The following is an 11,758-nucleotide window of genomic DNA, read 5'->3' as shown; positions in this document are numbered from 1 at the left end:
ACATAATGGTAAAAATAAATAATCTGTTATCTTTTAAAATTTAATCTAAAAAAAAAAAAAAAAAAAAATATTACCAATTGTTATCTTACACAATTGGTTTTTTTTTTTTACCACACCAAAAATGATAATAATAAATGATGATTTCTTATAAAATCTTTCATTTTTAAAAAAAACCCCCTAATAATTGAGCCTGAAGTTAGGTTGTATAACAGTTTAAAAAAAAAAAATTTTAATTGGATTTATTTCTTCTCTTTGTTTTTAAATTATTTCTTTTTTTTTGAAACAAATCAAATCTTTATTCAATTAAATTTAAACATTTATAATAAAAAAATTTTATTATTTACACACAATTCATTTCATAAATTTTTGTTTTTTATTAAAAACAAATAAAAATGGTTAAATACAGTTTATTTTTTTAATTTTTTTTTGTTTTTTTTTTTTTGCTTTTTTCTTTTTTTTTTTTTTTAAAAGAATTATTTATTTATTTATATACATATATGAATTAATATATATTTTATGTATTTATAAATCATTAAAATTTTATTTAGGTATGATAATTTTCATAAGAAAAGTTTCCTCCTTAAATAATAAAAAAATTAAAAAAAAAAATCATTAAAAAAAAAAACCTACTTTTTTATTTTTTTTTTTATTTTTTAATTTTTTTTTATTTTTTTTCTTTTATAAAATAACAATATAATCACAAAATCTTTTTTTTTTTTTTCTTTCAGATATTTAAATTTGTTTTTTTTTTTTTCAAAGTTTATTTAATTTTATTTTATTTGTTTTTTTATTCATTGTCTATAAATAAAACAGGATAAAATAATTTAGAAAAATATAATTAGAATTAAATAATTGTATTGTTGTTTATACAAGATGTCAAAAAAACAACCAACTATTTCACCAGTTTTAGAAAATATTGTAAATTCACTTTTGCAATCATTGAGTGATTCAGATGAAAATGTTAAATCAACAGTCGTAAACAGTTTATATGAAATTGGTTTTAGACAACCAAATTTTGTTCTCCATGTTGCATGCGAATTTATTAATAAAAATCAAAAAGTATAAAAAAAGAAAATAAAATAAAAATAAAAAACAAATACTTATCATTTTTTTTTTCTATAGATTGATTTATCACACAGAGTCAAAATTTTAACAAGTATTCATCAAATTTTAGAACAAACTAGAAATGATATTACAGACCAATTATCAATGAATTTAATTCAAATGTCAATTTCTGAAATGACTAAAGATAAAGAAGTAGTACCAGAATGGCAACAAATTTCATCATCATTATTGGTTTCATTAGGTTTACGTTATCCACAATTAATTATGGATGAATTGTTAAAACGTTTTGAACCAGGTACAATTCCTCATTATTTCGTTATGAAGACTTTAGGTGATTTTATTGGTTCTAATCGTATGTAAAAATAATACAGATATGTAAAAATTTAATAGAAATTAATTTTGTTTTTTTTTTTAGCAATTCCAACTGTTCCAAAAGTTAGAGAAATTTTATCACGTATTTTACCAGTTTTAGCATCAATTAAACACGATAATTTTAAATGGGTATTTGCTGCAGCATTAGGTCATTTTGCTGATGCCATTGTTTCTTATGTTGCAAATATTGATGCAGGTTCAGATAAATCATTAACACTTTATAGTTTTAGTTCAGAATTTTATCCAGCATTAGAATTAATGTTTAGTAAATGGCTAGGTACCAATCACGAAAAAGTTAGATTGGTTACAATCGAAGCCGTTGGTTCAATTTGCTCAATTTTATCAATAGAACAATTAGAATCTCAAATTCAAAAATTAGTTAGTGGTGTATTAGCAATGTTAAAAAAAGAAAAAGATTTATTACCAGTTACTCATGTAATTGTCATTTTTAAGGATTATTAAAATTTTTATTATTTTTACTAATATTATTTTTTATTCTATATAGTCATTATGTTGTATTTTAGAAGTTTGCGTTAAAAATGATATTAAATTACAAGTCAATGAATTATTAATACCAATGATGCAAACATTACACCCATTAGTTTGTGTTGTACCAGATTATAGTAACCCAGCATCAACTAAAACTTATAATGAAGTATTAAGATGTTTTGAAGTTATTGGTAGAGGATATGTAGATTCATTAATTTCATTCCTTAATAATAAATTAGAAAATAGAGATTTGAAATCAAGAGCAGGTTCATTATCAATTATTCGTCATATGGTCACCCGTTTAGATGTTGAATTAACTGATAAGAAACCATTAATTATTTCAGCCATCAAACCATTAGTTCAATCTGAACCATCAATTTTCATAAAGAAATATTTATCACAAATTATTGTTGCAATGGCACCTTATGGTTATTTACACATGGAAGGTGGTCTCCAATTAATTGAATTCATTATCAAAGGTAGTAGTTTTGTTCAAGATTCTGAACTTGGTAAAACTGTTGCACCACAACCACAAAAGAAAATTGAAAATCCAGAACTACATGTTACAGAGCAAGAATTACGTTCCATCAGTGATAACATTTTAAATCTTATGACAACTACTATGCCAGATATGGAATCTGTTTTATGGCCATATCTTTTCGAATTTTTATTACCAGATCAATATACAGGTTCAATTCCAATTGTTGCAAAATGTTTAACCTATTATGCTCAACAAAAGAAAGCAGCAGATTCTGATGATTATTATATCGATTTCGATAAAGAAATTAATTTACCAAAACCAACTCAAATCATTTCAAGATATTTTGTTTTGTTAACAGCTCCACTCCGTCGTAGTCAATTAGGTATTAGAATTTTAGAAAATATGAAAGCTATTGGCCCAATTCTTCATCCATCAATTTGTGATATGTGGGATGTAACTCTTCCAAAATTAATCAGTTATCTTGAGGATCATACCGACCCAGATACTTGGAATAAAAATCAATGGGAAGAATTAACTCTACGTCTTTTAGCAGAAACAATTAAAAATGCCGCTGATGATGAATGGACCGTTACTCTTGGTAACTCAATGAGTGAACAAATTGATCACTATAAAAAAGATTCATCTCTCAAAAGATCACTTTATAAACAAATGGGTTTAATCATGCAAAAATGTGCCCATAAAGAATTTGTTAAATCAAAAATCGAAGTTATGTTTACATCTGTAGACTACACCAATGGATTAGAAAATGAAGGTTGTGCTATTGGTCTTGGTTATTGTGCTAGCAGTCATCCAGATATTGTTTTAGAAAAAATTAATTATCATATCAAAAATACTATGGTTAAGAAATCAGGTTTCTTTGGTAAAAAAGGTCCAAAAGGTGTTAAAAACTGTATTCTTTTAAGTTTGGGTTATATGGCTCAACACATGGCATCTAATATTTTCTCATCACGTGTCGAAGTACATGTATTCCAACCAATCAAACCAGCTATCTCAATTTTAAAGAAGGTACCAAAGAAATTATCTGCTATTAAAATGATTGATTTAATTGGTAAAGCATTACATCCAAATAAAGTACCAGGCTATACATTCAAACAAAGAGATGAGTTGGTTAAATTGTTAATCAGCTATATGAATCCAGCAACTCCACCAATTGGTATGAATAATCAAGTAAAAGTTGATGGTGTTAATGCTTGCTCAACTTTGATTCACTTAGAACCAATGATCACATTAGAATTGGAAAATCAAATTGTTCAATTAGTTTTAACTTTTTATAACTTACAAGTTTCAGCAGCAAATGCATCAAATACCGAAAGTGATGAATATAAAGAAATTAATTCACTTGTTACAGCTGTTAATAATTTATTCTCAACTATTTTATATAATCAAACAAGTATAGAATGTTTCAATAGATTACTTGGTTATTTAGATCCACTCTCACGTTCAAAAGATGCTCATGTTCGTGAAAGATCAATGTTTTGTATTTTATATTTAGTAAAGAAATTTATTGAATACTCCACAGAATCACAAGAATTACCAAAAGATAAAGTATTTGATAATATTGGTTCCACCCTTTCAATTTTAATTCCACGTTGTACCGACCCAGAAATCAATGTAAGAAAATATGCTGTTGAAGGTATTCAATTAATGCTTTATGTAAGCTTTATGCTCAAGAACACTACATTAGAAAATCGTAGAGTTAAACCAAGTGAAGTTTTACACCCATTAACATCAATTCGTGAAGGTATTACAACCACTGAGGTTAATGAACAATTTTCATTAGTATTTGAAATCTCTTCAGTTATCTCCAAAATGGTATCTCTTGAAGAAATTCCAAAATTCCTTGAAGGTTCAATTAAAGGTTTACAAGATCTCCAAACCTTTAGTACAAATGGTTCATGTATTATGATTAACGGTATTATCAAAAGTCGTGGTGAAGAACTTATCGATTACGTACCTGTTCTTGTAAGAGGATTATTAACTGCTATGGAAGGTATTACTTCAGAAACCACAATGAATGGTACATTAGTATCTCTTAGAAGTTTAGCAACTCATCATTTAATTCCAGTACTCACCGTTTTATTAGAATACCCAATGCCACATTCAATTCATGTTATTAAATCACTTCAAATTATTGGTAAAGATAAAAATTTAATTGGACCAACCATTATTCACTTAATGGATCTTTTAAATAATAAACCTGTATATGAAGATAAACCAGATCCAAAAGATAAAAAGAGAATTATCCCATCACCATTCCCAGTAGCATTAGCTGCAACATGTAGTTTAGGTGAAATTTTACAATTATCAGAAATAGAAGAAATCGCTAAATATTTCTATCACCAATTATTCAGTACTTTGGTATTAAGAGCAGGTACATGTAATAACTCTTTGCCATGTGTTATTGAAGCTCCTGCAAATAATCCAAAAATTAAACCAGCCTCATTAATACCATCACAACAAATGTTAGCAACCTTTAGACAATTCTTTACTTGCACCAAAGAAGAAGAAACCTGTTTAAATCCAATCGAGGGAAAAGGTAGTTTCAACAGATTAGAAGCCTACGATTATCATGAAGGTATCATCGAAATTACAGGTGTTGTTGCAGCTGCTCATCCAGAACATATTAAAGGTATTTTTGAATTCCTTTTACCATATCAACGTTCCAATCATTTACAACACCGTATTGTTGTTATTGCAGTTACCACTGAACTTATCAATCATTGTAAAGATAAAGAAATACTTCAAAGATTAATCAATACTCTCCTCAATTCATTAGTCGATCCATTAGTTAAATTAATTTCACTCAAAGGTCTTTCAAATATTGTTAGTGCAGGTATTGAACAAACCAATCGTTACGCCCCAACTGTTATCGATGCCCTTAGTACATCAATTGATGATCAAGATGAAGGTATGGCTATGGAATGTATGTTAGGTCTTTCAAAGATTTTCGAAGTTGCTGATGAAGGTCGTGTTGCTCCAATTCTTGTTAATATCTGTAATCGTATTAGACCAGCTTTCGAAAAACCAAATGATTTTATTCGTGGTGCATCATTCAAACTTTTTGGTTCACTTTGGAGATTTGGTTCAGGTTCTGCATGCGATCCATTTTATGAACAAATTCATAACAGTTTACCAGCCTTAATTATGCATTTAAATGATGATAATCCAATGGTCAAAGATGCATGCAAAAAGACTCTCTTTGAATTATGTGGTCAAAATATTTCAGAAGATAGAAGCAGACCATACAATTTAATGAGATCTTTAGAAATTATGGAATACTTTAACAATAAATCAAAAGGTTTCCACCCATCAGTATCAGATTCAAGCTCAATCAACTATGACGAATTTTTATTAGATTTCTCAAAACTTTTAATTGTACACTACCCAGAAAGAGTCAATTACTTTATTATGACAGTTATTGAATTCTTTAAGAGTGGTTGGGTCACATTAAAAGGTAACTCTGCAACTTTAACTGGTTTACTTCTTGGTAATTTAACTGACGAAAAAAGAATTCAAACAAATATCAATTCAACAATTATTACAAAAACTTTAATTAATTTATTAGGTGACAGAAGCTCAATGGTTAGAAAAAAAGCCGCTGAATCATTAGGTTTATTACACCACTATTAAAAAAATTATATATCAATAAATAAAAAAAATAAATAAAAATATAATAAATTATTTAAAAAACTAAAATGTTTAAAAAAATATAAAAAATAAAATATTTATTTTATTTTAAGAAATTAAGTTTTATGTATAAAATTTATTATCAACATTAAAATCTTTTTTAATATTATTTATTAAATTATTATTATCTATATTATTATCTATATTATTATTATTATTTACAAATTCTACAAAGCTATATGATTTATCGTAACTATTGTTATTATTATTATCTATATTATTATTAAGACTATTATCACTATTATTTATTAAACTATTAGATCCTTCATTTATAAAAATATCAACTTGACCATTATCTAAAATACTATTATTTTGATTATTATATTGGTCACTTTTTATATCACCATTTAAATTATCGTTATTATTATTATTATTATTACTATAAAATTGATTTAATTGTTCCTTTTGTTTTTGTTGTTGGGAAGTTTTAAATTGTTTTTTAAATAAATTAAATTGTTTTCTTTCATTTATTTCTTTTTTCTTTAATTCTTTCCATTTTTGAGGCTCACCAGAAGTACCATAAAGATTTGCTACAACTTTATAACATTTTCTACAATCTAGTGGTTCGAACAATTCGCCATCTTTAGTTAATGGAACAATTTGGTCATCGTCATCTAATAATACTGAATATTTTCCAAACATTTGATGTATATTGATACCTTCTGAATTGATCCATGTATCCTTTCCTTTAAACCCTAACCTTATCTTTGCCATTGGTTCTCTTAATTCATTTTCTTTATAATTTTCATCATCATCGTCATATTTACTATGACACAAAAAACAAAAACAAAACCCGATTACTGAAAAAAACTTTTTAATTTTTTCTAAAACTATATTTTTTTTTTTATTATTATAATTAACCATTATTAATAACTATTAAAAACATTTGATTATTTTACATATATTTTTATTTATATATATAAATATATATTTTATTATTATTTATTATTTTTAAGAAATAAAACAAATCCCAAAAGAAAAAAAAAAATTAGAAAATATTTTTTAAAAAAAAAAAAAAAAAAATAATTTAAAAAAAAAAGATATTTTCTTGTTTTTATTTTCTTATTAATTATATTCTAAAGAATACAAAAAAATACATATAAATAAATAAAAGTTTATGTAAAAAAGAAATTTCTTAATAAAAATTAAATTTTTAAATAATAAAAAAGAAAATTAATTATTTTATAGATATTAATAATAAAAAAAAAAAAAATAAAAAAAAAGAAAAAAAATATTAATTTTAAAAAATTAAAATTATTTTTTAAATTTTTTAAAAATTTTTTTATTTTCGATAACAAAATTTGACACATAGTTTTTTGTATATTTATTTTTTTGTTTTATTATTAGATATACTTAATCAAACACCAATTTATTGGTGTATATATTATATATAAAAAAAGAAATGAAAGATTATAATTTTATAAGAAATTGGATATGTTTCAATTTTTTAGGTAATATAAATAATTTTTCATATTGTGTTGTTAATGCAGCAGGTAGTTCTTTAGCAGCATATTTTAATAATGAAAAAAATATCGCATTAATCTTATGGGCAAATATTGCATTTGGTTTTGTTTCAAGATGTAAGTATTATTTATATTTAAAAAAACTAAATTATAATTATTAAAAAATAAATAATAGTAATTTAAAAATAGTATATAATAATAATACAAATAATCATACATATTTTTAAAAATTATTAATTAAATCAAAATTTTTTTAGTATTAAATACTTTTTTATTAGAAAATGTTAATACAAAAATTAAAATTATAGTAAATTGTATAATTATGGGTTTAGGCCTTGTTGGTGTTGCACTTTCAGTTTATGTAAATTTTGCATTTTGTATTGCAAGTATAGCATTAATTGGTATAGCAAGTTCATTTGGTGAAAGTGTTTTATTATCATATATGAAAAGATTTCCAGCTGAAATAGTTAATGGTTGGTCATCAGGTACAGGTGTAGCAGGTGTTAGTGGATCATTATTTTATATTGGCATGGTTGCTGCTGGTTTATCAAATTCAAAAATTTTTTATATTATTTTACCAACTGTAGGTGCATATTTCCTTTTATTTTTCTTAGGTTTAAAGGTACCAACAGCTTCGAGTTCACCAATCAATACAAAGAAATCATCACCATCAAATGAAAGTGATAAAAATACAGAAAAGCAATCATTAGTTTCAAGTGACCAATTAGCAGAGGAGGATTATTCATCTCCAGCCAGCAATATTAAAATCAGTGATATTTATGATGATGGATGTCAACCAATTAGAGGAACACCAAACGAAACCAAAAAACAAAGATATATTCGTTGTGCTAAATTAGTTTGGTTCAATGCAGTCAATCTTAGTTTAGTATATTTCTTTGAATACGTAGCAAGTGTTGGTGGTGCAGATTTAGCAATTAAACAAAATCCAAATGGTGACTTTTTCATTAAAAATGCCTATGCTATTTTTAGTTTTTGCTATCAACTCGGTGTCTTAATCTCTCGTTCATCACTTCAATTTGTAAAAATTAAACGTGTTGGTATCATCACTATCCTTCAAGGACTTAATATGGTATTTTGGATTGTCCAAGCTAAATATAGAATGGTCCATAACGTTTGGGGCTTATTTATTTTAATGGTTTATTGTGGTCTCTTGGGTGGTGCTTCTTATGTCAATGTATTCTATTTAATTTTACACGATAAAAAAATCCCAGACGAAGATAGAGAAATTTGTGTCAATTATGCAGCCTTATTAGTTACTTTAGGTATTACTTTAGCAAGTTGTTTCATTTTAGTTATGGATCATACATTTTTGGCTGATCAAGTTGCAAATAAATAAATTTAATTTTTTTTTTTAAAATAAAAAAAAACTATATTATATAATAAAACTATATAGATTAAAAAAAAAAAAATTGTTTCTTTATTTTTGTTATTTATTTTACATTAAAGTTTTAAAATTAATGCTTTTCTGACATTTCGTTTGAATTATTATTATTATACGTTTCTTCATCAAAAAATTCATAGAAGGTATCTTTTTTTACTTTTTTGAGACGGAAAATAATTGCTATCATTACAAACAAACTAAAGTTTAGTATTTGCTGAATTAAAAGGAAAACAAATGGGAAATAAACATAAACTGAAACAAATCCTATTATAATTGTTAAAATACAATAGGGTACCATTGTCCATTTAAAACCTTGGAATAAATAATAAATACTTTTATATCTTTTTAATTCTAATTCTTTTTCTTGTGCATTATTATTATTATTCTGATTCTGATCCTGATTCTGATTATTACTGTTATTTGTTTGATTACTTGATACTGAATCACCATTTATTAATGTTCTAATATATGTTATATTGAATTGTGCCATATATATTATAGATACTGGTACCGGTAAATATGTAATTAACATTACAAGCTAAATATTTGAAAAAAATAAAAAAATTTAATAAACATATCTATATTTTAATAGAGTTAAAATAAAAAAACTTACGTTTAATGAGTTTGTGGTATAAAAACTACTCATAAATGTTGAGCTGAATAAAATAATTATTAAAATGACAAAAAAGAAACGAGTTGATTTAAAATCCCTTAACATTATACCATAACCCATGGAAATTAACATTAAGACAATTAAAAATATTATCATCTTTGCTGAATAAATTAAAGAGTTGAATATATATACCGCCCATCCAAAATCCCCATCCCTTTTTAAATATGAATAAAAGAAGTAGGTGAAAATAAGATAAACAATAGTTGAAATTGGGATTAAACTAATAATAAAATGTAATTTAGTTGATTGTTTTCTATAAAGTAACCAATTTGTTAACCAGCCGATTGCAACAATTGACCATAAAATAAGGAATACTAAAAATGTATTTGGGAAATAAAAATACTCCATACTAAGGTGATTATGATTTGGATTGATTTGTTCATATGATATTTCCATTGGAACTGTCTTTGAACCTGGCGAATTCCAACAAGAGAATGTTACAAACTTGTAATAATCCTGATCCATAATTGTACCATTAAAAGTTGTAATACTATCGAAATTATCACTAATTGCTAGGTGATTTATACATCCATCCAAAAAAGGGAAATATATAGCTCTTTCTAAAATATCAAAGTCATAAAAATTTAATGGATCTATGAAAAAACATGGATCTACATTCTTTATATAATTTAAAAAAGATTTCATTAATAATATGTTACTATATATAATAAATACTAATACCTACATTCATATATTTTATTTGTCTATTTGCACACATTGCCACAACGAGGATCATGTTTCCATAATTTGATGAGTTGACTTTATCTCTCTTTATATTCATTGAATAGCTACCATTTTTAATAAATCCAAATTCTGCAAAAGCATAAATGGTTCCATTTCTAAATTCAAAGGTATCTGGAGAAGAATATGTTGACTCTACAAATAACAATTTGTTTATAAAAATAATTAAAAATATTATTATTATTAAATTTTTCATTTTTAAATAATAAATCTTTTAAAAATGAATTTTATTAATTTATTTATTTATTTATTAATTTATTAATTTATTTATTTATTAAATAATTTTTATTTATAATGATAAAAAAATTGAGTTAAAATTTTAAAAAAAAATTTTAAAAAAAAATGGAATTAAATTAAAATTAAATTAAAATAAAATCACACACACACACCAAAATAAAAATATTTGCTATTTGTTATAATAAGTTACTTATAAAATAAGTTACTTATAATAAGTTGAAATAAAAAACTTTTGGTGTGTTATTAAAGGTCTTAAATACTTTAAAAAAAAAAAAAAAAAAAAAAACTTAAATTAAAAATAAAAAATAAAAATAAATATAAAAAGATATTTTTACAACATTAGTTTTTTTTTTATTAAAGTCCAAACAACAAAAAAAAAAAAAATTGGATTATATTATTTTATTTTAATCTATTATAATAATAGCATTGATTATTTCTAAAAAAAATAAATACAAAATTTATATTTTTTATTAATTTTTTTTTTCTTAATTTTTTTTTTTTCAATTATTTTTAAAATTTTTTTTTTTTAAAATTTTATTTTTTTTTATTTTTTTAATTTACTATTTAATTTTTACATTTTTTTATTTCATTTCATTTCATTCATTTTTTTTCATTCATTACTATTAAAATTATAATTTTCTAAATTCAAAATGACATTAATTAAAAGTTTTGTTCTCTTTTCAATAGGTGCTATTTCAGGTAAATATAAAAATATATATAACATTAATATTAAATAAAATATTTATTTACCAATTTTTTCAAATAGGTGTTTACTATGCTCAAAACTATGATGTTCCAAATCTTTCAAAAGAAGCCAACAAAGTTGTAAAACAAATCAAAGATATCGGCAAATAGACCATTTAAACAAAGAACATAACAATATTACAATCCACACTATTAGTAGGAACAAAAAAAAAAAGGGACATGTTCAAAAATAAAAAAATAAACTCCCTTTTTCGTGTATAAAATTTAAAATAATAAAATATAAATAAATTAATTATAAAACATATTTTTGTTGTATCATTATTTATAAAATATCTATAGGTTTTTTTTAAAAAAAAAATAAGTGAACAATTATATTTTGTAAGAAAAAATAAAATAAAAAATAGTCATTGTGGAGGACAATA

At 23.7% G+C, this 11,758-nt stretch overlaps 4 protein-coding genes across 4 annotated transcripts; 2 read left to right on the top strand and 2 right to left on the bottom strand.

Moving 5' to 3' along the window:
* Positions 1–873: 873 nt before the first annotated feature.
* Positions 874–6,120, top strand: DICPUDRAFT_50034 (uncharacterized protein; the record flags this gene model as incomplete). Its single annotated transcript, XM_003291728.1, has 4 exons — positions 874–1,059; positions 1,123–1,417; positions 1,481–1,872; positions 1,943–6,120. The coding sequence occupies 4 exons, from the start codon at positions 874–876 to the stop codon at positions 6,056–6,058; spliced, it is 4,989 nt and encodes a 1,662-aa protein (XP_003291776.1). The 3' UTR covers positions 6,059–6,120.
* A 58-nt stretch (positions 6,121–6,178) lies between these two features.
* Positions 6,179–6,979, bottom strand: DICPUDRAFT_156404 (uncharacterized protein; the record flags this gene model as incomplete). The annotated part of the gene is made up of 1 exon (XM_003291716.1): positions 6,179–6,979. One exon carries the CDS (start codon positions 6,977–6,979, stop codon positions 6,179–6,181), a length of 801 nt encoding a protein of 266 aa, XP_003291764.1.
* Positions 6,980–7,517: 538 nt separating this feature from the next.
* On the top strand, positions 7,518–8,935 carry DICPUDRAFT_156403 (uncharacterized protein; the record flags this gene model as incomplete). Its single annotated transcript, XM_003291727.1, has 2 exons — positions 7,518–7,695; positions 7,887–8,935. 2 exons carry the CDS (start codon positions 7,518–7,520, stop codon positions 8,933–8,935), a joined length of 1,227 nt encoding a protein of 408 aa, XP_003291775.1.
* A 118-nt stretch (positions 8,936–9,053) lies between these two features.
* DICPUDRAFT_82427 (uncharacterized protein) lies at positions 9,054–10,590 on the bottom strand (the record flags this gene model as incomplete). Its single annotated transcript, XM_003291715.1, has 3 exons — positions 9,054–9,518; positions 9,594–10,271; positions 10,339–10,590. 3 exons carry the CDS (start codon positions 10,588–10,590, stop codon positions 9,054–9,056), a joined length of 1,395 nt encoding a protein of 464 aa, XP_003291763.1.
* Between the last annotated feature and the right edge of the window lie 1,168 nt (positions 10,591–11,758).

Source organism: Dictyostelium purpureum, assembly GCF_000190715.1.
Source record: "Dictyostelium purpureum unplaced genomic scaffold DICPUscaffold_297, whole genome shotgun sequence".
NCBI lineage: Eukaryota > Evosea > Eumycetozoa > Dictyosteliales > Dictyosteliaceae > Dictyostelium > Dictyostelium purpureum.
Note: the sequence above shows the minus strand (reverse complement) of the source record. Positions and strands in the feature narration are given on the sequence as shown.